A 27,293-nucleotide genomic window follows, 5' to 3' on the forward strand; every position below is an offset into this window, starting at 1 on the left:
CGGGGCAACGGCAATGGTGCGGCGGTCCGGGGAGCGCCGAGTCGGAGCTGTGGCCGGTGCGCCGGTCTTTCCCGTGTAGCTCTCCTCCACCGTGTGTCTTGGTTCAGCGCAGCGGCAGCCCCGGGGGCGGCCGCCGCCACCACCGTCGCTGCCGTCGCAGCAGCGTCGGGAGCGCGGGGTGGGGGTGGGGGTGAGTCGTCCGCGGCGATGATGAAGGGGACGGTGGGCAGCTCGGTGGCTGCCGTCATGCAGGAGAGCTTCGGCTGCGCCGTCGCCAACCGTTTCTACCAGCTCCTGGACGATGAGTCGGACCCCTTCGACATCCTGCGCGAGGCCGAGCGCCGCCAGCAGCAGCGCAAAAAGCGCGACGAGGCGGCGGCGGCGGCCGGCAAGAGAACCGGTCCCGGCGGCAGGGCGGGCGGCGGCAAGAAGGAGTCCCAGAAGGAGCGAAAGCAGCCCGGCAGTCCCCCCACGGCCGGGGGGCCGTCGCAGTCCGGTACGCGGGCGGCGCCTCCTCATCGGAGCGAGGCGGGAGGGGAGGGGGCGGCGGCGCCTCAGCAGGCGCCGGAGAGGGGGGAAGGAAGGGTGAGCGGCCCGGCAGCCGGTTTTCCTGAGGAGTGAGGTCCCGACGGCGTGGTGCAGGTGCGGGCAGCCCGGGCCCTGCGGCGCGGCGTGGCTCGCCGCTGGCTCTGCGCTCGCCCTGCCAGTGGGCAGCCGCTTGCCTGTAGCAGGGTCAGAGCGGGGCTGAGAAAACCCAGTTTACTGTATTTTATTTATTTATTTATCTAGCTAGCTATTGTCGTGAATGCGTACCTGAACGTCCCCTCGGGGAAACAAGTGACAAGCGGAGCGTTGCGCCGGGTGGCCGTACTGGGCACGCTCCCGGCGCGGTCTGGCGGAGCTCGCCCAGCCTACGCGGGAGGCTTCAGGCGGGAAGCGGGCCTTCGGACGTGTAAATGCAAACTTCAGAAACAGTCCTGAGAGACAAATGGAGGAGCTTTGACTCCTCCGCTGCGTCATTTGTAGTTTTCACGTTAGTTTAGCATGACTGTCGATGCATTTCATCGCTTGTCACCCTGGCCATTTCCTTCAGTGTTTGACGCTTCCAGGATCGTTTTCTTGGCACCTGTGAGTTTTCTGGAACTTCAGCTTCTTCAGGGTTATAACGTGTCTAAGGATCTGTGCTTACTTTGCCTTCAGATTGCATTGATGCCCGAACCTTTGAGTAAAAACTGATTTCCTGGGACACCTCTTTAGCAGAGTGTTCAGGAATGGTCCAGGTTGTTTTGTCAGCTGCTGAGTTTTGATGCTAAGTATTTCTTGGGGGAATAGGAGGCTAGTCGGCTTTTATATCAGAATGCCTGGCACAGTCCTCTTTGCAGCTTGCTTGCATTTGGAGGTGTTTTTATCAGTGTGATCGTTACTACTTACCTTGTATTGAGCTTCAGGTCGCTGGATTCGGTATCTAAAGTTATCTGAGAGCTGGCCAATGGTTTACAAATATTGAGAACCTCTGCACGGAAGACTCTGGTTTTACCTTCTTGACCTGTTACAAATTCCCATTTTCCTGCAGTGGGCAACAAAGCTGAACACATTAGCTATTCTTAAGATACTAATTTCTTCCTGTAGAAAAAGCTCCTGTTAACTTCACAGTAACCGAACTGTGTGTTTTAATGCCCTAGAAAAAAATGCGGCCTTTGAATCGGAGCTACTGCTCCATCAAGTTGCTGCCAGTGCTACCAATTCTCTCGCTTAGATGTACACTCTTACGCCACTCCAACAGCGATTGATCGGCCTTGTGGAGTGGAGAATCTTTCAGTGCCAAATATGCACTAGTTAATGAGCGTCTTCATAGAAGGTGATCTTAAGTTGTCACTGTCCCTTTGGACAGTTGTATGAAACTCATCTTTTGAGATTCCTGTGTTTGTTACATGACTTTATCAGAGATCTCTGCCTGTAAGACCAAAACTCACGCTGGTAACAGGTTTACTTTATTTAAAGGATCCTTTGCTGCTGTTATCAACAGAAGGTGAAGGAGCCTGTTCAGTGAACAACTGTCTCAATTTTTAATGAAGAAGTTCTTGAACGAGAACTGGTGGTTATCAGTAACCTACCAGCAGCGTGGAAGTACGTGAAGAACATCCTTTACCTCCTACTTGTCTATAGGTATCTTAAGTGTACAGATTCTGAGTGTAATTCTGTGACGCTATGGAGTGTCTTTGACTATTTTCTGCTACCTTGACATTAAGAAACAAAATTTCTCATATAGAGACATCAGGCATGTGCACCTTGTTTTAATTTCCTGCTAATTTAAAACAGAGAAAAGACTGACTTGTAGTAGCCTTTGTGAAAGTGAATTAACATCTATCTTGAGAGTTATTTGCTCTGAAAAATGCTGCACTTACTTTGTTACGGAAAGTGGCTATCCTGGATTTTGTGTGTGGTGTATGTTGTGAGTTGTGTTTTTTTAATCTTGGGCTTGTTGTGAAGTAACAACTGTAAATGTATAGCATTCAGGATGCTAAACCAGGACAGAGAATTGAGACTCAGTCCTGTCTGTGTGCTTCCTCTTTGGATGCGCTGTCTTAGCGAGCCTGTTCATGGCGTAGCTGACAAATAGAAAGCAAGTGGTGGGTTGAGAGAGGAAAAAAAAATCTAGTTTGGGTTTTTTTGAAGGGGGGGGGGCAGCTTTTTATTTGGGCCACACAAAGTGGATTCTTTATACAGGATTCAACCTGTATAAACTTCTGGATATGGTAAAAGATTTGGAGGACTATCAGCTTAACCACTGAGAACGAGTAAACACTCAGGAAGGTCCTCATACCAGCTCAATTTGGCATAAAGCTTCTAATGATGGACGCATTGCCAGAAGAGTGCACCTCTGGGGAAATAAATAATATTGATTAAAATTACTAAATTCTGAAACTAATGACTAAACTTTTATTAAAAAATGAAACAAAACACCAAACTGAAAAGATTTTTGTATCCAGTCTTTCTTAGTGATTCCCCTCCTGCCGCCTCAGATTTTGGGCATAACTCCCTCTAATTTCATTTCACTGATTAGGAATTAAATACTATAAAGAAGCATCTTGACCATCTGAACAGCTGAATCAGATTCTGGTATTATGATTGAAATGACAAAATTCAGTCTGTATTGTACTAGTGTTCATAGAATTATCACGCAACAGCCCAGGTTGGAAAGGACCGCAAAGGATTGTCTGGTCCAACCTTTCCTGGCAAAGGCAGCCTAGAAGAGACCATCTAGCACCCTGTCCACTCGCATCCTGAAAACCTCCAGCGACGGGGACTCCACTGTCCCTGAGGAGGTTGTTGCAGTGAATGATCGTTACCAGTTTTTTTCTGATACTGAGATAAAACCTCTCCTCATGCACCTTGTACCTCTTGCCCCTTGTCTTCTCCATGTGGCTCCCTGTGAAGAGAGAGCCTCCATTTTATTTGTAGCTGCCCTTCGAATACTGGAATACTGATGTGGCCCCTACAGCGCCTTCTCTTCTCCAGGGAGAAGAGACCTGGCTCCTTCAGTTGTTACTCATAGGGCAGGCTTTCCAGCCCTTTGATGATCTTCATGGCCCTCCTTTGGACCCCCTCTGGACTGCTTTTTCTAATTACTTGGGTGTTTTGCTTATTTGGGTTACAAAAAGTCTTGTTAAAAGTTTTGCGATTTTTGTTTTATTTCTTAGGCATATTAATTCTAAACAAAATATTTTTAGAAAGACTTGAAGCAAGCCTAGTTGTCAATCTTGCAATATGTATAAAGTTTTACAGAGAGACTTCTTTCAGTGTTATGTTTTGATGTGAGAGTGATGTTAGAGTTTATTCACAAAATTCTGTAACTTGATTTTTTTTTTTTCTTTTAATTCTTCACTGCCTTTTTCAGAGGAGTTTTTACTTACTTAATTTCTGGACATGTTTTCAATTTGAAACAAACCTCCTAAGAGAACTTTGCCAGATAATGCAGTACTTTGACCATTAGAATCCAAACTATTTATTATGAATTGACACAACTGGAAGGAGACTATTTTTTAATCTCTCTTTAAGGAGAAAGTGGACTCCTATTTCATAGCCTACCGAAACCTACACTTTTGACCTTAACAATGTATTTTTTACTCTTTCACTGTGTTGTTTCCTGATTTTTAGACTCTGTCCTGAGGATATGGGTAAAGGCTGTTTGTAGGTATTACAGTGCTTATAATTGCACCACTTAATGTTAACTCGGTTCATTCTTAGCACAGTGGCCAAACTGCATTTGCCAGCTCTTTATTCAAAAGACCCAGTTGCAGAGCTTGCATTCTTTACCGGTCCAGGCAAATTAAATTTGTTGATCATGCAGTAATAAGCTCTGTTCTGTTGAAATCTCCAAACCTTTGTTGCTAATACCTCTAAAAGGTTTTCTTCTTTCATGTACATTTGATGACTAGTGTAACATTTAGATGTAGTTCCTGAATATTACATGTCTGAGTTTTTAGCTACAGCTTTAAGTTAAAAAGGCATGGAATGTTTCTGGGGTATTTTATCTTATACTGACTTTCTTATTTTTAAATAATTTATTCCGATATCATTCTTTCAGCTATGTAGTCATAAGGATTGTCCAGAAGAAAGCTGCAGTAGGCAATTCTGTAATTGAGTACTGGCACACATGAAAACAAAATACCACAGAGTAAAAGTCTAACTATGTGGCTTTCTTTAGTGTGTTGCGTGCAATAGCTGAAGCCTGGTTTTTTTTTGTATTTTGGGATACTGTGGTATTATTCTGCAAATTGTGTAATTAGCCATGCTTTAGTTCACAAAATTAATTGCTTGAAGTTTGGAATTAAAATCACATGGACATACACATGCAAAGAGGAGGAACTAAGATGGTTTGTGCAGTCTTAAATCTGCTATAATCTGAAATACAGCGAAATAAGTCTTTGAGAGTGAGAATTGTCTTTTACTATTTCCAGTTATGCAGCTTTAATGTAAAGGAAAATCAGGTGTCCATGTGTAGGTATTATTGTGTTACTGAGTTGGTAATTAAGTAGTGTCTTTGCATGCAACCATAATTAATGACAGAGATCCTTGAATTATAGCACAATTTCTCTGCTTGCCCTCATTCCAGACCAACCGGAGCAGTGTTCCTGTTTGGTTTTTGTACTTACTTCATCTCCTTAGAACTCCAATTAAATTGTTTTTTGAAGGTCAGATTTTTTTCATTTAAAAATGAGCTGTTAAGCTGAAAGCAGAGGAAAGAAGCATCTCCTGGAATAAACGGAAGGAGAGACTTGAATTTAGGACCAGTGGTTGTGTGCTGTTAGCTTTAACGTCTTCAAGGCAGTTGAAACTTGTCTGAAAAAAAAAAATTAAACTGTGCTTTTTTTTTTTTTCAATTTTGTGTTATATAGGTGTGTGGGAAGTCTGTGCTAAAAGAGCTGTGAGAGGGATAAATAACTGAAGTTTGCTGGTACGAGGTTATTTAGCCTTGAAGAAGAGTTGCAGGGCAATGACACAAATTACGTACTGTAAATGAGCTATAAAGTGACAGGGGAAATTGACTACCAATAAGTGTAAAGTAATATGTATGGGAGAATATGGATGGGGGGGCAGTGTTGCAAGCTCTACTGCAACCCGAAAGATTTTTCTAATTCAGACTATTGTAATTTAGGAAGGAGAGGTTGGAGTGATTGGGACTGTTAAGAGTAGAACAGGAGGCCATCTAGGAGAAGGCAGTGTTGGGAATTACTGAGGTAGCAGTAGCACGGAAAATAGAAAAGGAGTTGTTACGCCTTTGAGGGAATCTCACTTTCCCATGTCTTGAAGTGTGTCTGCTCTTTTGGTCACCTCAAAGATGTTAAAACTAGAAAAAGCACGCTAGAGTGACATGCATGATGAAAATTACAGAATGATTTATGTATTGGGAGAAATTTAAATTAAGTTTTTTTGTTTTGATAGGAGGTGTCTGAGGATACAAAAGGAGTGTATATAGAACTGCAGGTGAGACTTGGAGAAGGCACAGAATATTGTTTCTTATTTTACAGAAATAAAAGAATATAATTTCAGGCAGATTTTGTGAAATAGGGAAAAAAGAATGGTTTTTCTACAGAGACTGTAATTGACCTGTGGCATTTCTTGCTGTGGGGTGACATTGATATATCAAAGCATATATCTATTCAGACAGCAGTCTGGGTAAAGACACATCAGCCCATCTGTGGATCTGTACTCTGTAAATCAATGCTTATGGTTTTTGATTCAGAAAACCTCTAAGGGTAGATTGCCAGGTAGAAAGTATTTTGTTGTTGCTTTTTTCTTTCTTCAAATGCACGATGTAAGATATAAAAGTCTTTCATCTGGCTTCTATGGTTGCTGTAATGTTCATCCTAACTGAATCAAAACTCCACTCAGTTTGCCTTTGCTCTGTTCCTGTGTGCGCTACTTGTGCCAAACAAAGAGTTATTTCTATTTTGCCCTTCTTCATCCCTGGGTGCTTTTGTGAAAATGGAGTATTGATGGAATCATCTCACTGGGCTTGAGTGTTGGCTATTTTAGTGAGATGAGTTGGTTTCAGGCTTGTGAGAATTCATAAAACACTATGATGCAGCGTTGTCAGCTGGATTTTAGGTCAAAATACAAGGTTTTGTTGCTCTTTGCAGCAGTAACCTCTCTCAACCTGTGAAGTGTGTGCCAGCTGCCAACCTCGCCTGCCACGCTCCTTGCATAAAGGGAATGGGGGAAGTACGGCAAGATTTCTGCTCTAGCTTGTAGTCACTGATAGCAGTTGTAAGCTGGGCTCCTTGTGGTGTTTGTCTAAAGTTAAGGTTTGCTGCAAAAAACCTTTTTTTTTCCCCTTAAAACTAAAAATTAAAAAGGCGGCGAGAGCGTGCTGTCTCAGTGGGGCCCAGTGAAGAGCCCACAATACCTAGAAAACTATCTCTTCCCAAGCAAAACTCCTGCTTGTTTGAGGACAAATTATGCAGATAGAGAAACTTGGTCAGAGCTAGACAACAACACTGCACAGGCAGCTAGATTTTGCTGCATTGTTTTAAATCCATCTGTTAATACGTAGATATCCAGTGTCTGGGAAATGAGGCAATGCAGGTCTTAAATACAATTTCTGCTTTCCCAGTTGCAAGATACACACTTATTAAAAACTCTTTTCTAGAGTCTTCCTATGTAAATGGTGCAGTATAAAAAAACCTAATTCTGATAGTAAAGTATTATTGTGGGGAAAGTGAAAACTACTTAAGTACATTAGCTCTGTGTGATTTAGAATTTTAATAGCAGCTTGTAAAACTGGGCTTTTTTCTTTAGCAATATCTAGTTCTATTACCTGGTAATTTTAGTATTTACAGATGTCTTTCTCTCTAATAATAGCTCAGCAGCTTCTTTGGGCAGGTGTGGAGAAAAGCTGAGTCTGTTGAAATACTTTAAGCATCAGATTTCTTTTCTGATTCCCCAGTTTGGAAAGTAATGTCACAGGCAACTCAGCTGACAGACTGGGCTGCTGTAGTAGCCTCCTGAGGAAGCGGCGATGAGGTGGGGAATGGTGGGCGTCTTCAGCTGAATACGGATTACAAGTGTGACTGCAAGATACAGGAAAACCACCTTAAAGAGAGGTTAAACTTGGTAACCGGGAAAGAGGAATCTTCAGTTTTCAGCACTGGTGGTTTAACCCGGCCAGCAGCTAAAACAACCACACAGGCTCACTCCCCTCAGTGGAATGGGGAAGAGAATTGAAAAGGGAAGGAAAAAAAAAAGTAAAACTCATTAGTGAAGATAAAGAGAATTTAATAGGACAGAAAAGGAAGAGAATAATAATGATGATGATAATAATGATAAAAGAATATACACAACAAGTGATGCACAGCACAATTTCTCACCACCTGAAACCAATGCTCAGCTAGTTCTTGAGCTGCCCCACTTCCCGGCCAGCCCTCTAGTTCTATACCAAGCATGACATTGTATGGTATGGAATATCCCTGTGGCCAGTTTGGGTCAGCTGCCCCCTCCCAGCTTCTTGTGCACCCCCTGCCTTCTCATTAGCAGGGCAGTATGAGAAGCTGAAAAGTCCTTGACTGCTTGGCAACAACTAAAAGCATCAGTGTGTTATCAAGATTATTCTCATTCTAAATCCAAAACACAGCACTACACCAGCTGCTAGGATGAAAATTAACTCTCAGCCGAAATGAGGACAAGCACAATGTTTCTAAGACCTCAAGTAGTTCTTTTTAAGTGAAAGCTATTATGGCAGAGGTACTTAAGATTGATGGGTTTTTGTGTTTTTGGTTTTTTGTGGTTTTGGTTTCCCAAAGGGTTGGTGGCCTTTCAGCTCCTTAAGTAAAAATGAGTCTGCACTGGGACAGACATATGGCAAAAGATTAAAACTGGATAGCTTATGCTATCACTGCTGCCAAGCTCCAGTTTAGGTTGCCCTTACATGCAGAGCTGAAAGTTGTGCTAGTGTTTGAACTGATTCACAAGCAGGTCACAGCCTGCTGCCCTGAGGGTGACTTGGCTTATTAGGGAGGTCTAGTTGCTGGATAACATTTTAATCCACTGCTGCATATCTGTCAAATCAGTTAAAAATATTTTTATACAGGTAATAAGTGCCACAAATAATCTTTCTTGTATTTAAAATCCATCTGCAGTAATTATAGCCACCTGTTAGAATCAAAGTGAAACAGCCTTGCACTGAAATCAGAGCCGACTGCTTTGTCTAGCACCATCAGTGCTAGTGACATGTAATACACTGGCTTATGGGGCAAGAAGACTTGTTTTGAAGTACTTTTTAAGTGGTACTGCTTAACAGAACCAGAGACCATATTTTTAAAATTATTTTTGCATCTTCATTTTTTTTGGCATTGCTTTACTAGTTCTAAGGAGCTCTTTGAAGCTGCAGGTGAAATTTAGGTTAATACTAAGTACATAGGGAAGGTGGTCTCTCAGCATTCTTGCCAAGTTACTCTGTTGAGAATAACTGATGTTTCTGATAGCCAATGAGAGGCTCAAAAATAAATGATGCATTCTTGTATTGCAGTTGCACATTTAGATCCAAACAAAATAAGTAAAAATGAGGTCAGAAATGAATAGTCACTTTTTCCACAGCAAGATTCCAATTTGGAATTAACACTTGTATAGTTGCTGGTGTAGTTCAGATGTGCATAGAGCAGACTTGTTTCCCAACAGCATGTACAATTCTGTGTTCTTTATAATTTTGCTTTTTATTAAAGCATCCTGGTTTGAAAAGCTTACTCAGAAACTGATTTCAAAAGTTGTCCTTTATCCAGAGATTACATCTTAATTTTTTGGGATGCAAATATGCTTGCTGCTGTAAGGATCGAGCAACTCCAAATCTTGAGAGAATTACTGGAATATATTATGTCAAGCGGTTTGTAGTTTAAAGAAAACCAAAGCTAGTGTTGCTTCTGCAGCACAAATAAAACTATCTTCTGTGTACAGATATAACTGTCCTTACTGCATAACAAAAAGCTTTATTTACCACTTTTCTACCTTATTCACCAAGTGGATAGTTCTTTGAAGTTTTCTTTTTAAAGATGATGTTCCAGACTTGCCACCTAAGCTTTGATCAGAGATCTTCTTATATGGGCATTTCTATGGAGCTATGAATTCATTTGTATCTTAAAGAGAAAAAAGCCTATTTTATGTCACAACATTATGTGCTAGCAACAGAGGCACGGTAGCCAGGACTGTCACTTGTCCACTAACCTGAGTTCAGTAACTTGCTCGCCATTGCACAGGTGCTTCTTGTGGAAAGAATAGCTCAGTTTTGTTGGTCTGAGAGCAGGGTTTCTGCTTGATTGACTTAAACCAACATCTTTTTCAGCCAATAGTGTGAGTACAGGGGCCTAGCAGACAAAAGGTGTGCTTGCTTCTGCAGAACTTTGTCTGAAATAGGACACAGAATTTGGGAAAACAGGGAAGGAAGCACACACATAATGAACTTTAATTTTAGGCTAGATGTGTATGGGTTGAGTGGATAACCTCAGTTTATTCTCTTGTATAGCACACAATTTCTCAGCATTCACCTTGCCCAGCCTGCTCTTCCTTAACCCTGACAATGGCCCAACAAAACCCGAAAAAACTTAAATACGTTTTATCTCGGAATATGTTGACATCCTAGAATCAGTTAGTGGTGTTGGAACCTTTGTACTTAGTGCTGGGGTTTCTGCTACTTAGTGACTTGTGGTGTTGGTGAATGGTCCTCTCCTCCACAGAACAATAATAGAAGGAGGTGACCCTCCTCTGGTTGTCGTATACCATCACTGTGAGCTTAAAGTAGAGGTGCAGGCTCAGACTTCTAAATTCAGCTCACCTGAAGGCAGGAGGTGTGTTGTCTCGTGATCAGGAACTGATGCCTGTCTCTAACGGTCCTCGTCTTGCCCCCACCTTCATTGCTCCTGCAGCCATCTTGCAATTAATGTCTTCCATTGAAGCTTCTCTGCCTTGTCCTGTAGTACACTGGCAAGATCTTTGAGACAACATGAGAGAAAGAGTTCTTTTCTCCATTTCTGTGACCTAATGTGAGCAAAACGAGATTTTTTTTTTTCTTTAGCCTGTCTTTTCCGGAAAAGTCTGAACTGTGTCAACACCTGTAATATTGCTGCCTGAAGCAGGTTCATCAATACAGAAGGGAAAGTAAATACATGTCTTTAAAACAGACAGTGTCTGTCAACATTAACTGTAAGTGCTTTTAACATTTTGGTGGACTTGGGATTGGAAAGGGCAAAGCAGAAGACTGTAAGATGTAATCAACTGATTTCAGTCAGTAGTTTGGTAACTGCAATTCAACTACTATTAAACTTAGTAATGTATATGTGTGTGTGTGCATAGGCCAGAAGCGAGCACCTAAGCGAGGAGAACAGCAAGGATTGAATAACAGAGGAGCAGAGGTGAAACAAGACAAAATTGAATGGAGACCATCTTTCAGGGAATACCGTTCCTATGAAACAGAAAGACAAGCGGAATTCACAGTGGAAAGGTATGTATCTCACAGGGAGAAGTAAGGTGCCTCATGGAGGACCTGCACAGGGGTGGGAAGGGAAAGGCTTAACCTACTTAAAACAGATCTAGTAGCCAGATGTGACTTGAAGGCATGGTAGCATTGTTAGTGTGTTGAGTTGTTGCAAGACAGCTTAGTTTGTGCCTGTCAGAGCTGTAGTTTCAGCTTCGTCACAGATTGATTTGGAGCAGTTTTGTTAAATGTTAGAAATACAAGATGAAACTGAAAAGTGTAAAGATCTGAAAATGTAACCCCTAGTCTGCAATGTAAATGTTCATTTCTGAGCTTGCATACCAAGCTTTGCAGAGCATGTGGTGCAGGTACCAAGTTGTATGCATTTTACTGTTCAAACTGAAAAGAAACTTGTCATACTATTTACTGCTTGGACTGTTAAAGGAGTAGCTGCTGCCCGAGCATTCACACACCATTCATGGTGTCGCGCACACACACACTCACTTATTGTTGGGTGCATTTTTTCCTTCTTCAGGCTCAACCCTAGGTTTCCTACAGCCAGGTCTCAGGTGTCGGATTTTATAAAATAATTAATTTAATTGAAAGATGCAGCGGCAGGATCAGCCCGGGCTGGGTGCCTCCAAAGAGAGACCCAGAACAAAGAAATCCCTGGGGCGATTATACCCTTGGGTCCCACACACCCACCCCTCACACGCCCTTCACGCGCTGCCCGCGCATCCTTTAATCCAATGGTGATTTTTGGTCTGGGGTCTTCTAACATATAATGGGATTCCTCTGTGTCCAGGCAGGCAGGCTCTTATCTTGTTGACTTGCAGTTTCTGCAGTTTTCTCCCAAGGTTGGATCCTCCTTATCTTCTGGTTTACAGTCATTATATACCTGCCCTTGCTGGCATGGAGAACTGAAGAGTCCCAGACTTGGAAAACACTACCAAGACATTAGAGTGATATCAAAATACTTTCCCATACTAAAAGACTAAACATAGCATTGTACTAGCTGTTAGGAAAACTACTAGGAAAATTACTGAGAAAAATACCTCTATCATGGCCTAAAGGCTTCAGCAAATCTAGCTACTCATGCTAAGTAAAGCTAAGTAAACAGCACAAATCACACTATTATGTTCCTAAATAATTTATTCTAATTAAAACCTACTTATTTACATTAAACAACTAATAACCCTCAACATGGACAATGAATGCATATCAATTTTGCTTTCTTTATAAGTACCAGAAAAATCCACCTAAACCTTTAATGCTTGAGAGCGTGGCTGTTCTTACTTTACATCACAATAGTTGGTATTTAACAAGTTCCCTGAAATTTTTAGCAGTTGCATATAAATCTGGGTTTAGACAGTGGAGCTATTGCCTGGTGAAGTTGCTGAAGATTTGACAGTTTTATAGTGTTTTATTTAACTTCTCTAATGTTTTCAGTGTTACCAGTAAATGGTTGAACTTTCTGTTCCTGTTATCTGTACTAATTCCTCCCGAGTTCAGTTTATGTCCATTTTTAATGACAAAACTAATACAACTGTACTGTGTGCTGTGTAAAGATGCACTCTAAAAATTGTACAGTAGCTTTCATATACTGATGTCTGTCACAGCTACACAAATGCAGCCATACAATTTTTTTTATCCTTGTTAACTGTTCTGTAGGAAGAAAAATCTGACTAGAAATCTTCTTTTTAGACCAACTGAAAGATTAGACCGTGAAAGGCCAATAAGAGGTCGTGGCGGAGGAAGAGGTGCAATGCGAGGTAGAGGAAGAGGTGGTGGAATAAATAGAAGTTTCAATGGTTTTGAGCAAAGAGGAAAGCGGGAATTTGAAAGACCAAGTTGGAATGACAAAATGTAAGTGTTCTGTGTGCTGCTTCTTACTTGGTGCACAAGTAAGCAATAGTCAGCACTGCAGTAGTGTCTCGTAAGTATTCTGTTCCCTTCTTCTATATCCAGGTTGGCTGGCAAAAAGTCAATACTGGTTTTAGTTTGAGGTCCTAATGAAAAAAAGCTCTTAAACTCACAGAACCCTGTTTCTCTAGAGGAATGAGAGCAGATGACAAAAAGGGTGGAGGTGGAGCTTGCAGCTGGGGAACAGTTAAAAGGTGATGTGACATACAACAGCATACACTATGGATCATAATTTTTTGTGGCCTACCTTAGATCATAATTTTCTGTTGCATATCCATTTTGAGCTTTATAAGCCTTGCTTTCTGTAAAACCAGGTTCATCACAACAATTAGTAGTTTTCTGAACTCTCCTCCTTCATGTTGGTGAGATTAAATTGTAGCAAAGGCATGGTGATGTTTCTTTACTTAAGACTTGCAAAATCTTTTGACTGGGGCCAAGTTGTGTTTTAGCTGAAATGTTATGACTTTTCTCAATAGTTAAGTAAGTGGGACTCTTGATATTTAGTTAGTGGGCTTAAAGTTCAGTCTTTTTCTCAAGTTGTATGTATCATTTATAAATTTCAAAGCTGTAATACAATTCAATGTGGCTCTGGAGGTAATATTTAGCTGACTTCACTGAAATACATTTTTAAAGTGTACAAGAGGATCAGTAACAGAATGTGGTGGCTTATTAATTGTCAGTTACATAAAAAAAAAATTGGGAATTTTCAATTCCGTTACGTATTTCTCTTACTAGTTTCTGTTCAGACTTGCAAAAAGCTTACTGGAAGTGTTGGCTTTTGTCCATTCTTAGCAATATGCTACTCTTTCCAGTAGCTTTCGTTCTCATATACATCTAGAACTCTTTAATTGAAGGCTGATAAAGGACAGAGAAAAGGCATTGCTTTGACAGCAAATATCTTTCGCCCCATACGTGTTCATTCACAGAATTGTTTAAAAAATAAAATTTTATTTTTAAAACTTAGATCGTGGATTCAGGCAATCTGAATAAAAGCTTGAAAAGTACAGCCTTTATGGGTAATAACTTCAGGGCTTGATATTCCAAGTTCTCCTGAAAGGTTGTACTAACCTCTATCTCTTCTATAATATTTCATACTAAAACTAAAAGATAGGTTATTTACTCTGGCTTTTCAAAATGATCAGCTAGGTTAACATAGTTCTGAGCTGATAGCACAAAACTAGCTGACCAAAAGCACAAAACTAGCTTCTGTAGGATGTCAGGGAAGTTTGTGTGAACTTCATAAAGTACAAGAAATTTAAGATCCCTTATATTTATTCTCTCTAGTTAAGTTTTTTTAGTTCAGTAGCATCAGCACTTATGATAGAAACATGAGATATCAATGCTTTCTTGTGATGTGGTGCGTGTGGTAGAAGTGACATTAAATTGGAGTTGTCTAAACAATTACAAAAGCATGTCTGTGCCTTAATTGTGCTCAATGATGCATTGAAGACACGTGTTAATTTTTAATATGTATGCCTACCAGTGGAATGAAAGTATGCTACTTCTCGCATTTGCCAGTGAACTAATGTCCGTATTACAGAAAATAGAAAGTTGGAGTATGAATTTTACCATTTTAATAGTTGAAAAGAAACAAAAAGGCAAACCCAAATATCAGTGATACACAGTAATCAAGTACTGGTATTAGTATTCATGACTGATTTACTTTGTCTTCATGCATGCTTTTCACTTTTTTGATTAAAACTACATAGAAGTTGGATTTTCATAATACTTCTCACTTTGTTAGTCACTCAGTCACTTAGATCTACTTTCTGTTTATGATTCTAGAGTTTTTCTCCTCTATTTTTGCCAGAATTCCTGGAGAGAGGAAAAAAAGTGATGTATTGATCTGCAAGGCGTTTTTCCAGTGTGACTTATGAAAACTTTGTGGTTTGGGGTTTTTTTTTTGTTTATTGTTTTAGTGGGATGGAACAGACTGCTCCTGTGGAAGAGACTGCAGAAACAGCTGAGCAGCCAGGGACGTCTGAAGGAGAGCCTCTGAACAAGTATAGTTTGACTAAAATATTTTCTTTCTAAATGCAACGAAAACAATTGACAGTTACTGATGTATTGGGAGGCACACTTGAAATGTAACTGTGAAGTTTTGCTAGTGTGCATATTTAAAAATAGAAAAGTGTTGTCTATATTTGTGAGTCAAGAAAATGCATCCTTAATTCTGACTAAAGCTTGGTTTATAGAGCTGCAGATTGCATTTAATTGCCTGGTGATGCTTATGTCCCTAAGATTTGGTGATAATTTAAGGAGCTACATATTGTCTTTTACCTTTGAAACTTTGCTAATTTGTAAGAACTACTCTGCTTTTTGAAGTTCTCCAAGAAAAAGGTATTCAAGGTGTGCCTATGCAATCGTACAAACACAATTAAAATGCACTAAAATAAAATTCTTTAAGTCAGTATTCATCAATCACCACTAATACCATGCAGCTGTCATCTATTCATCTATTCTCTGTAAAACTTGAAAAACTTGTTGGAAATGGTATTGCAGTGAATGTTAGAAGTAGGGAAATTGAGAGAGAAGTCTGCCCCTCGTCTTCTGGCTTTTATTCTTGTCAGTGTCCAGTGGTAACTTACTTCACTGTGAATAAGCAATGGCTTAAGAAAAAGTAACTGAACAATCTTGTCCAAGTAAGAGACTTTAATCAAACAGCAGGTGATGAATATCTCCTGATGAATGAAAGAGTCAGTATAATATGTCAGCCATCTCTTCTGCTATGAAGAGAAATTAACTTGCTATGAAGCCTTTTTTACAGCTCTGGTTATTAGTGGCCTTGGTTAATTTCTTAATTATAAAGCTCACTAGATGACAACACCTGTTTTATATGTTCAGGTTGTACAACCCTGTAAGAAGTTGAGTTGATGCAGCTTTGATTCTTTTAATTTTAATCTAGCTTTTAATATATAGCTAGAGGTTGTATACATGGGGAAATCTGTCCCTGAAATTGAATGACTATGATTGGATTTCCAGAAAACTATTTCTAGACTAACTTAAATCAGATGGGTAGTGTAGATAAACTGTCAAAAATGAACATATTAGCTAAATATGAGAACAGTTATTCAACTTTTTTGTCAACTACTGGTACCTTTACTTGTTTCAGACTTGTATTTGTTTCTACTCCAATTTAAGCTCTTTGTAGATGTGTCCTGACATGAGTTCCTTGTAGAATGTAAGGCATGAGAAGTATATGTAGTGGCAAAGGCATCTGGCAGACTCTGCCAGTTGTCTTTAATTCTTTTCTCTTTCTCAGGGATCACCTAGGTATTCAGAGATTTTACTCCTGTTCATGTTTTTTAAAAAAAGCTTCATTTAGAAATAGTCTACTGAAATATGTAAGATTCAAAAATGTAAGTAACCTACAAGTACAAAATTTGCATCGTGTACTCTCTTCAGCATGGTAAACACTGTCCTGAAGACTCACAAATCCGTATACAAAATACGAATTACATATACCTCATTGCACTTACCTTTGGGGATAGTGTCAGCCTGGTGACTCTACATACTTTAAAATAGAAGAGGAGACATTGTGCGAATAGTGCCTAGTTTATTAAGGATGGTTGTATGGCATACACCTTAACAAGGTGGAATTATTTTTGTTGTAATATTTAAAAGCAAAAGATGGTGGGGTATGCTTTTCAGGCTTCAGGATGCATTTTAAGGTCTTGTATGCTTGCTTAGGTTGCCCCTCCTCTCCAGAGTTGCTGTCTTCTGGCAGGTAGCATACACTAACAAAAGTTTCTAGCTAGACTACCTTCTGCTTTTACTACAGCCTCAATATTGAGGGTGTAGGGGTGTGTGTTCGCTTAAGCTACTGCTAGGATTGTTCTCATTTTGACTCTTAAATGCAGCAACTCTAAGGAATCCATTTCTTTGCTGCTGCTTTATTGCAGTTGTGTGCTCGTATGGAGGAAGAGATGGAAAACTTGGGTTTGTTTTTTCTCTCATTCTCTGTTGTAACTGTTTCCATTTAAAAGCAAATGAAAAGTGTTCCTGGAAATTAGGAATAATCTGTCTGCGTGGAGGTAGCTTTCTTGTGTAGTGCTGACTAATTTCAGTCCAACTCTGGAAAGGCTTCTATGGGCTTCTGAAACTTAAGGGATCTTGCCTTCAGGACTGTGTCCATGCTGCAGTTCTTGAACTTCCATGTGCAAGTTATTGCAGGACAAGAGTTTCTTTAATACTTCTGTAATATAAAGCAAGTTCTTTCTTTCCATATCTTCATATTTCCTTGAGCGTATCAACAATATCTATCTCTGTTTATAACATCCCAATCTGCATGCTAAAAGCTGTGGGTTTTTTGATGCAAGTAGGAAATGTAAAATATGTAAGTGTATAAGCAGTATAAGCTTTCCTCACAGCCACTTTCTGTTGAACTTGTTTTCACTGTCTGAATAATGTAACACACTTGTGTTGACTGGTAATTCAAATTACTAGATTTTTCTTTTTATTCAGTATGACACATAGTCTAATCAATTCCTATCAAAGGTATTTGCAGAGTGGAGTTTTCTTCTATTTCTTCACACAGGACTTTCTTGCTTTTTGGTGGGGCTATGTATTCTTCTGGTCACTCAGTACAAAGCTGTCAAAAATTGCCTTCAAGTTTGCTGAGCTGTTTACCTCTCTTGGTTTTTTTGGTGGGGTTTTTTTGGTTATTTTTGTTGTTGTTATTTCTTTTCAGTAGTGACAAAAAGCTATCCATAGACCAGGCCAGGCCTTCATAAGTATTTAGTTCAGTATTTTTCTTCTATAGCTAACTTGTACAGTTGTTGCTTGGTCTTGCTTTGGTTAACTTTGAATTTTGCTGTAACTGGTGGTAATGTTCCGGTAGATGTTGTTTAATAGGAAAGACTCATGTCACTGATTTCTTGATAAAAGCTGAATAAAAATTTGCTTTGTGTAGCTGAATAATATCAAAACTGATCTAAAAAAGACCCACTATCATTATTTTTAATGATATGAAAATAATCAGCTGAACAACTGAGCTGAATGCCATTCTTTTCCATTTGCATTTCTTCTGTATATTAATGTGTTCACACTGAGCAGTTCCTATAAGAAGGGTATGCACAGTAAACAAGGCATAGCTGGAGGGTCATGGTCATCCATTGAAAACTCTGAAGCAGTAGCAACCATTACTGAAGGCTGCCGTTTTGGTGTTTTGGTATGTGTTTGCATTGTGAATTCAGTTTGTTTGTGTCCAGAGGCCGTGCTTGGGTGTCTGGCAATATTTTGTAAGCATGATGGTTTGTGTGCCAAGGAGCTTATTACCTTGATTAATGAAAATGCACACCAAGCAGTTACTAAAAATGCATAAGGTTACAAGGTAGAAAGTAATGCACAGACACTTCCATGGAAGCTTGGTGCCCAAAATAATCTGTTACAATTGAGTCTCTGTCCAAAATGTAATACAGAGGTTCCTATTGCTTTGCTTCACCAATAGGGGGTGTTTCCTTTTGGGAGTCTTGGTACCCTAAAACGAATTTGTACTGCTAATAACCTAGCAGTTGAAACCATCCTTTTGAGTCAAAATCAAACCACACTTTGCAGTTGAAAAAACAAAGATTTGCAGTGTAAATCCACCGGTATTTCCTTTAGAACAGGCAAGTGATTGCTTTTGATAGATGTGTACTTTCCAAAGCAATACCTGTGATTGTTTTTTTGACAGATCAAGTTGATGTGTAGTGAAATGTCCTCATGTTGTCTTATAATTATAGAAATTTAGATCTGAAAGGGGTCTTGCTGACCCAGGGCATGACAAACCATACCTGTGCTGCTTTTCATACCTGTCTAGTTGATTTTGATGTCCTCCACTGATTGAGATTTCAAGGTCTTTCCAATACTTTGAATTTCAGTGGTTTTTCCAATACTTTGAAAATAGAAACTACCGTGGGAGGGGTTTTGTTTGGTTTTTTTTTTCTTGAGTGTCTTGTCTTAACATGATGGATATGCAAAATTTTCTTTCTTTTTTAGCATTATGTATGTTTCTTCCTCAGCATCTTTTTCAAGGCTTCCCATGCAGATCACACATGTAGACCTCATATCTGTCTTGCCATTCTATTCTGGTTTTCCTACCTGTTCCCACACAGAAGACATTACTCAGATGAGACCTTGTTCTACCGTACCAGCAGTGACATCTGTTTCAAACAAAGTTGTTGATGTGTCTCCTTATAATAGTATGCTGTTGCAGAAGGGACAAATGCTATTGGTTTAAAGTTCAGCTTGACTGGGTTACCTGCAGTACTGTTGCACAGTTTAGGGGGTTGGGGTCCCTCCTTCAGAGCCACTGCCTTGCTAGTGGTTGTTTCTGTGTTTGGGCAGCTGATGTTTTTGCCTGAGAGTATGTATTTGCTTGTCCTTGGGACTTCCTGGTGGTGGTTGTTTTGTTTGTTTTCAGATCATTTACTTGGTCTCTTTAGCATCTTCATACCACTGGTCAGTCCTTCAGTACTCTTGAACACTTGTGCTCTATTGCCCTTTTCTTTCACAACCTTTGTGTGGTAAAAAAATGCAGTAAACCTATTTTATATTGCACTGTGGATAAATGCACAGAGTTGACCTTAAAACTCCACTCAAATGTTTTTCTTTTGCAGATTGAAAGATTGATAGCTACTTCTCAAGTACTAGTTGTTATCAGTTCTGTATCTTTCTACAGCTATTGCCCAGGACTGAACCAGTGTCTTCCTAATGTGGTGAAAACTTAATGGGAGAGGACGTCAAAAGACTTCCTAGGTTGTGATGGTTATGATGTGCGACTTACTGACTCTGTCCTGAGGTAGTGGCTTAGGAAGAAATTAAACCAATTTAATAGAACCCCTTTTTATTAGTTTACTTTTTTTTTCTTCCTCTGGGTGCTTGTTTTTCCCACACCTATTCCCAAAACCAAGGCTTCAGATAATTCATAAAAAATTAGCTGGCTTCTTATTTTTAAGAACAACAAATTGAAATATTTGGGGTGCAATTGGTTCTTAATGCTCTTACACATGGTGTTGGTGTTTTTCCAGAAGTAGCTGCATCTCTCACCAGTAGCCTTTTTATTTAACTCAGTAAACCAGTTAATTTTTTTCTTCACAGTCCTTCTAACATAGTTTCAGGTCTTCTTAAGCAGTATGGAACTACAAACTACTTAACAGTCTTTTAACCTTTAACTTCTGTTTGATATAGCTGGAATTTTCAAAATAACAGGGCATGAAGGCATGTCAGAGGGCAGGCGTATATGTACAGGACTTGCATATTTTTTATTTACTGTTTCTGCAAAGTGCATTTAAAACTATGTTCATCCTAGAACCAAAATTGAGGGCTGTCTTACAGAGTAATTCTGCTTCTACCTGTCATATCCTGGGTGCTTCAGGAAAATATTGCATAATTTTGGCAAGAAATAAATGGTTCTCTGCAAGATCAAGTAGGAAGAGGGAGCAGGCCTGTTCCTATGTAGGCTAGTTCTAAATGTACAGAACATTCCCAACAAATGTGTGCATTCTGATGGGATGCTTGTACAACTTCAGAAACAAAATGCACAGTTCCCTGGCTGTCATTTGACTCTGCATCTTTGCATGATAAAATAAATTTCCAACTTGCATCAAATCAATTGTATGTTTACATTGAAAAATCATCAGTATTTGCTAGAAGAAGACTTGGAACTGCGATTGAGGAAAAACAAATCCATAGTTCTCCATCAGAAGGGACCCAATGAAAGGGTTTTCTGGAAGAATCAACACTGGGGAAATACTTAACCAACTTTGACTGTTACTGCAGTGCGTAGCAGGTTTTTCTTGGGAGAACGGGGAAATGGTTTCTCAAGTGTCTGGGGGTAATCAGTGCAGATTTTCCTGTAGTTCATGGTATTTGACTTGTTTCTGCAGCAAACAATTATGGTGATGAAGTGAGTTGTGCTCCCTGCATGTGATGCTTTAATGAGTGGAAAAGAGTCTTTGGTTTTGTCTTACCTAGCTTGTCTTATGAATGCAGACATAAAGCCTTGGACTTCTGTCTTTACAGTTAAAAAGTATGCGAGGCAGACTCCGATGTTTTCCTTGAACATATCATTATTGCACTTTGTGACAATTTAAAACTGGATTATGATTAATCTGGTTTTGCCAGATAATAAACACTGTCTCCTTGTGTGCTACTAATCTGACAAAAGAAATCAAAGAAGCATCTTGTGACATTAACAAAGGAAAGGTTAATGATTACCTAGAAGATCCCATTGTGTGATCATCGTGTCTTTTTGATGACTGAAAACTGCATTGAAACATGAATCCATATCATATTGTCATCCTGCAGTACGAGTCAATAAAACCATGCAATTGAGATGTTCGGTATGCTTTTTGTACTATGGATATATTTTGCTAGGAGTGGATTCCGTATTAAACAGTAGGGCTGAGAATATGCCACATCAAAACAGACTGGTTTTAGTCTAGAATCCAAAGTGCTTGAATTTAGGATGAGACTGGATAAATACCAGAACTTAGTACAGGAGGCTGGAGACAGCATTTGTTCATACAACTAATTTCAAACAGGCCCTAAGTATATTTTCCAACTTACATTAATGTAAAACTCACACATCAAGTTACTGTGGGGAGTAAGAGAAATTGAGGATAGTAATTTGGTGAGAAACATTCCAAATGTTTTGTTTAGTATCCTTGCTGTAGAGATTAGCATTCTTGTTCATCCTGGCATGTTGCAAGCTAATGGTTTTTACTTTACAACTATAAACCTTTAGAGTTGCTGAAGAAGAGCCAGTGGAAGAAGTAGTTCAAGAAATGACGTTAGATGAGTGGAAAAATCTTCAGCAACAGAATCGACCAAAGCCTGAATTCAACATCCGGAAGCCAGCATCCACTGTTCCTTCCAAAGCAGTGGTGATTCACAAGTCAAAATATAGCAATAATGTAAGCATTGCCTCAGGAATTCTGTAAACTCTGCTTTATGTCCAGGGTTAGGAAACTGTCTCTATTCTTTTTCTACTAGTTTTAGTATAATCTGAACAGACTAGAAATCAGTATCTAAGCTTTGTTACTATAATCACATATGTGCCCCCAAACTTGCTTTAAACTTACCGTCTGTTCATTTTCTTCTCTCAGATCATCGCCCCTATTTTGTCTGCAAATACATAATATATTGAGTTGTTCAACCTTATGACTCAGAATATAAAGCCTGTCCTTGTGGCTGCCACCTATGTAGATCTCTGGTAAAGCTGCTAGAGAAACTTGGTTTACTAAACACTTATCCTAACTTTGAATCTTGTTTACTCTACTTGCCAGTATACACTTGCATGTATATATTAAACTTGGGGTTTGGCATCTGTTAGTCTGGATACTAAGCGTCCTATTTCTCATCTGTGCTGGATCCCAGCTTTCACTGTGCACTTGGAATATATGAAGCTTATTTTTTTTTCCAGTTTTAGGGTCCTGCTTCTTAGAAGTAACTCTGGAGAGCTTGTTCTATAGTAATGTGCTTCCCCTCCTTCCTTGTCTTTAACTTTTATTCCACCATATTACTGGGATTGACATTTCAGGGAGAACTTCTGGTTTATTGGTATGACTGGGGAGAGAGAGTAGAGGCTTCTTTCACAGATTCTTGCTTAGATTTCAGATTTGGCGGGGGGGGTCATAGAATTATGTACATATACTTGTAGTCTAGCGTGATGGAATTTGATCCATAAGGTCTGCATGCAGGTATGAACACATATATTATCCTTTGTCTAGGTATCATATTAACATCAAAACTCGCAGCTTTTTAAGCCTTAATCACTTTACATCATTGAGCACTTCCCGGGACAGACGCTAACACTGAAGTGACATGTGTCCTTTCTAGCATGGCTTTTGGTGGTCACAGTTGCCATTATCCTGTCTTCCTTCTCTGAGGGAGATGGCGATAAAGGTGGGGAGAATATCTTTCACAAGCTCTGAAGAGACTATGCAAGTGTGTGAAGAGTGCATGCAGGTTTCTGTTCTTTTTGCCCGTAAAGTTTCTTGGCATGTAGAGTTTCTTGGCTGGCAGTATCAAGGGACCTTGTGAAAATCAACATAGAATAGGAAGTGCAGGAACTGCATAACATGGACAAGTCAAATCCTTCTATTAGATATTGCATAAAAGAAGCGATTCATCACTGTATGGGATGATTTTGTCTGTATGTTATTATTACAACAGTGTATGTTAAAATGATGATGGAAAATAGTCTTACATCCATTAGCTACTAGGAATACAAAGAGTTAAAACAACAGTAATCTCATAGCTGGAGACGCATAGACTAACAGTTTGATTAGTAGCCAAATACTGTGCTTTATTATGGCCTTTTAACCAGTACTTGAAAATAATTGTAGGAGTAAGTAGCCTAAGCCTGATTCTGAAGTGCCTTAGAAAACTTGCTGATGGTATTTCTGAAAAACTTCTTCAGAGCTGGTACAGAAGATTTTGTTCCCAGGACTCTGAGCCAACAAAGAACTATCCCAGGCATCTGGGAAGCGACAATTGCCTTGCTTTTGTTAAAACCCTGTGCAAATTAAGGCCTGTCTTCTGTTCTGGATGGCATCTTGATTTGTCTGCTGCTTGTAATACAAGTGTGTGTGTGTATATGTATCAGGGAGGGGAGAAGGTTTTACATGGAAGCTATAGACTTTAACCGGATCTTCTTTTTAGTTGCAAAAAGAAGACTTTGAAGATGATTCTCATGTCTTTCGAAGACCAGTGAATGACATAACATCTCAGCTGGATATTAATTTTGGGAGTCTTCCTCGCCCTGGCCGTGGATCAAGAGGAGCACGAGGTGGTCGTGGTCGTGGCAGACGACTTGAGGAGACAGGACCTCGACCAGAAGTAGTGGAAATAGTTTTTTTATAATTTTGTTGTTGTTGTTTACTTGGACATTTTTTGTTGTTGGGGGGGGGGGGGAGAGGGAGAGGAGTGGGGTGTGTCTTGCCCTCTTTTCTGTGGAACTACTGATTTTTGTAGTGACAGACTTATTTCTAATTCCTGCTTCATAGTATGCTGGCCTGGTTATTTTGAGTTCCTGACCCATATCATGTTAATTAAAATTAAATACCAGTTGAGATTCACAACTCTTAACACATAAATTTCAAAAGGTCTGATTACTAGTTGTTGTAATAGTAACTAGAAGATAGGATGCAATGAAGATGAGTTTTTGCAATGAGTTTTGATATAAATTGGGAAGTAATTAAAAGGAATAAAGGCTTATATCCCTTACAAAAATTTCAGTATAGTACAGTAATAGTACTTTGATTGCTGAGAATGAGATGAGTAAATCTTGGATCCTACAGATGAATACAGAATCCTATAGAATGATAGAAGCGTTCAGTATAAACATTAAGAGAAATGTCTACTGAGCTTTTTCTCTTTTTTTTTTTAAAAGGCATTTTCACAGTGAAAAATTACATCTTTATTCTTCATACTAAGGGTCTCGATTTACTTTTGTCTAGTATGAGTAAAGTACTTTAAGCTTGAGAACTTAGACAATGATACAGAAGTGATTTGATGCATTCGTTTCATCTGAAAGAAAAAGGCTCTTTATAATAAAAGAGCATAGAGTTTAAAATTACAGTCCAAGATATGCAGTAGCCTTAGAATGTAAAAAAGATAATAATGCTTCTTCTAAAAACAGGCAGTATTTTAGGTGAGATTGCTTACCTTTTTTTCTTCACTTTAGTGCTGCAGAACCTATGATCTTCTGGTCCTCCCAAGGCGGTAGATAAGCATTATAAATACATTCACACTGAAGAAATTATATAGTCATAACTTCTGAGATAAATGCTTAGCACTTCTCTGATAGTGATGGATACAAAGCAGTTAACTTGAATAGAAGAGTGAACCCTTTTCAGGGTAAAATACATACACGTAGCTGTCAGATGCTTTTGAAATGCATTCATTTTTATAAAGCTTCCTTTCTTACTTTATAGGTGCAGCTTGTTGCTCCAAATCCTGATGATCCTGAGGATTTTCCAGCTTTAGCTTGAAGAACCATCATGAATGGTGGTATCTCAAAGTAGCTTTGGTGTAGTTGTGAAGAGACCAGTTTTATGCTGGTGTGGATAAAGAAAGTCTGTTTCTATTGGCAAAGCTGTTTGGGTGTTCGGTGTGGAATGATTGCAGCCCTCTACTAATGGCGTTGAGTTCTGGAGATACTGGTGGACTGGGATCCTGTCACAGGTTCCAGTGTCTGCCTCCATTTGTGAAAACTGTGAAGGTTTACAGTACTTCACTACAAGGCTTTAAATGAAATTAAAGAGTACAGTGTTTAGAAATGTGTATATAGAGATTATGTCAAGTTCGCCATGACACCATGGTGAAATGTAAACACTACAATGTGGTCTGCAATTGAGACTGTCTTTCACTGTACGTTTGAAAGCTGCTTTACCTGTTTCTTTGAGTGAAGTGTGTATCTCACACAATCACAAGTTGCAGTTCTTCAGAGTTTGGCAAATAAAGGAAAGTGCTCATTGGTTTGGGTTTGAGGTATTATTTTCACCAAGTCAGAGTAGCAGATTGAAGCTTTTGCTATTTGGATGTACTCTTGACAAAAAAAACCCAAACAAACAAAAAACAAACCAAAGAACTGAAACAAAAAACAAAACACAGGCAAAAACCCAAACCTAAACAGCAGACCTTACTCATGCAAAACAGTGAACATCTCTCTAAACAGAAGTGTTCTTTAAAATTAAGGCAGCACAGATGCTTTTAATTGATAGCTAACTATAAATCTTGCTTCAGTAACAAGATACAATCTGCAACTACTTTGAAGATGTTGAATGTGAAGAAAAGTAAGAATTTTGAGCTAAAGACAGAACTAAACTGTTAAGGAGGCTTTTAATTTTAGCAGGAGCAACTACAAACTAAAATATTTCATGCCTTACCAAGAAGTCTGTGTGACATTGGGGATGAGGTGGAATGTCCTTACCTTGCATACTTCCTCACTTGAGCCAGATACCTTAACTTGTTCCCTGTCCAAGGAGACACTCGGAGCCATTCTTAGGGATCTGAGAGAAACAAGGAAATGGTGCCAGAAGTGATGAGGGAAAGAAATGGGAGGACCACCACACTGGACAATTTGAAAGTAGCTGACAGCCTCAAAGGAGTCTTCAAATGCCTGCTCAAGTTGAACTCATTCTTTCAATTTACTGGGAAAGCAGATGAATATAAACCTGCTTTTTTTTTTTTTCTTTTTTCTTTCCCAGTTCTCTACCTTGCTTTGTATCACTTCTAAGCAATCTCCTTTGAGAGCAAATAGTGGATGAGACTTGAAGAAAAAACTGGTTTGCTTTGGACTAAGCTTTAAGAGTATTCAGAAATTTAAAGTAACTCTTATCTCAGTGATAAGGCTTTACGCAAGGATATAATCATCTTAGAAAGACTACTGACTCTTTTCTATATGCTCCAAAGAGATGGTCTGCAAAGTAGCGCTGCCCAAAAAACTTTTCTTATGTTGTTAAATTACTTATATGACAACTTGCTATAACATGAGATTGCAGATTCCACAAGGAGCTCGTTTTAGTGGCATAGAGATACTCTGACAACCTGTAGTAGAAAGAATGTGCAAAAGCAAATGAAGTGCTGGTGTTACAAGAACATGCTGCTGCTTTTCGAGCAATTCAGCTGGATGAAATAACATGAATGACTTTGACCTCATAGGAGCAAGCTACTACTTAATCGCTGCTGTTGTTGCAATAGGTGTTTGGGTGTTTCTACTGAAAATGGCGATTTCATGATTTTGGAACAGAAGTGATTTTGTCTGAGGGTCTTCAAGTTTTTTGCTTGTTCTTCCCTTCCTGTTTCTTTTAGCCCACTGGACAGGGGAGAATGTGCCTGAAATTTTATTTATGTTTTTGCTTGCAGGGATGAGTGTATGTATAGGTGTGGGGAGCTTCTTTGCAAAGCTTACCTCTGTTTTCCATCATCATTTGAAGGTGTAGCTGCCTATTTTACTAACACCTCTTTTTGTAAGGAAAGCAGTGAAATACACAAAAGCAACCCTTTGTTTCTCTACCAAAAATTTGAAACCTTATTATGCTACTGGACTGAATCTAATGTAATGCAGTTGGTTCAGTTCTGACTGTTCTCTGGGAAAGCTGAAAGGATTGTTTCACTTTTCAGTCAGGTTCCTGCTGCTGTAAAGTTCATGTTTACTCCTCTATCTTTGATCTGTTTTTCAAAGCAGAGTGACAAATAGGTTCTTTGGGGAATGCTTTAACAGACTTGTCAAAGTGTATTTGTATAATCAGCATTTGGTCAGCAGATTGTTTAAAAACTTCTGGTTTAAAAAAAAAAGGGCTGGTTTTAAGACTATTTAATTAAAAAAAACCACCAAACAAAAAACAACAACCAAACAAACCAGCCCCAAAACCCACCCAAACTAAAACATTGTGAGAATGAGGTTTAGTGTAGTTGG

At 39.4% G+C, this 27,293-nt stretch overlaps 1 protein-coding gene across 3 annotated transcripts; it reads left to right on the top strand.

Moving 5' to 3' along the window:
• HABP4 (hyaluronan binding protein 4) lies at positions 1-27,293 on the top strand. Of its 3 annotated transcripts, XM_054809675.1 has the most exons (9): positions 208-496; positions 10,843-10,990; positions 12,668-12,829; positions 13,018-13,080; positions 14,806-14,889; positions 21,615-21,783; positions 23,534-23,710; positions 24,808-24,883; positions 25,858-27,293. In XM_054809675.1, exons 1-8 carry the CDS (start codon positions 208-210, stop codon positions 24,862-24,864), a joined length of 1,149 nt encoding a protein of 382 aa, XP_054665650.1. In that variant the 3' UTR covers positions 24,865-24,883; positions 25,858-27,293. The 3 variants fall into 3 exon arrangements, with proteins under 3 accessions (XP_054665651.1, XP_054665650.1, XP_054665652.1); XM_054809676.1 differs by lacking the exons at positions 13,018-13,080; positions 25,858-27,293 and having other exon boundaries at positions 1-496; positions 24,808-25,348; XM_054809677.1 differs by lacking the exons at positions 12,668-12,829; positions 13,018-13,080; positions 25,858-27,293 and having other exon boundaries at positions 24,808-25,348.

This window comes from Grus americana, chromosome Z, assembly GCF_028858705.1.
Source record: "Grus americana isolate bGruAme1 chromosome Z, bGruAme1.mat, whole genome shotgun sequence".
Classification (NCBI taxonomy): Eukaryota; Metazoa; Chordata; class Aves; order Gruiformes; family Gruidae; genus Grus; species Grus americana.

Coding starts and splice junctions, on each gene's coding strand:
- HABP4 (XM_054809675.1), top strand. CDS start 208: ATGATGAAGGGGACGGTGGGCAGCTCGGTGGCTGCCGTCATGCAGGAG. Junction 13,081..14,805: donor AGCTGGGGAACAGTTAAAAG/GTGATGTGACAT, acceptor TTATTGTTTTAG/TGGGATGGAACAGACTGCTC. Junction 21,784..23,533: donor AGTCAAAATATAGCAATAAT/GTAAGCATTGCC, acceptor TCTTCTTTTTAG/TTGCAAAAAGAAGACTTTGA.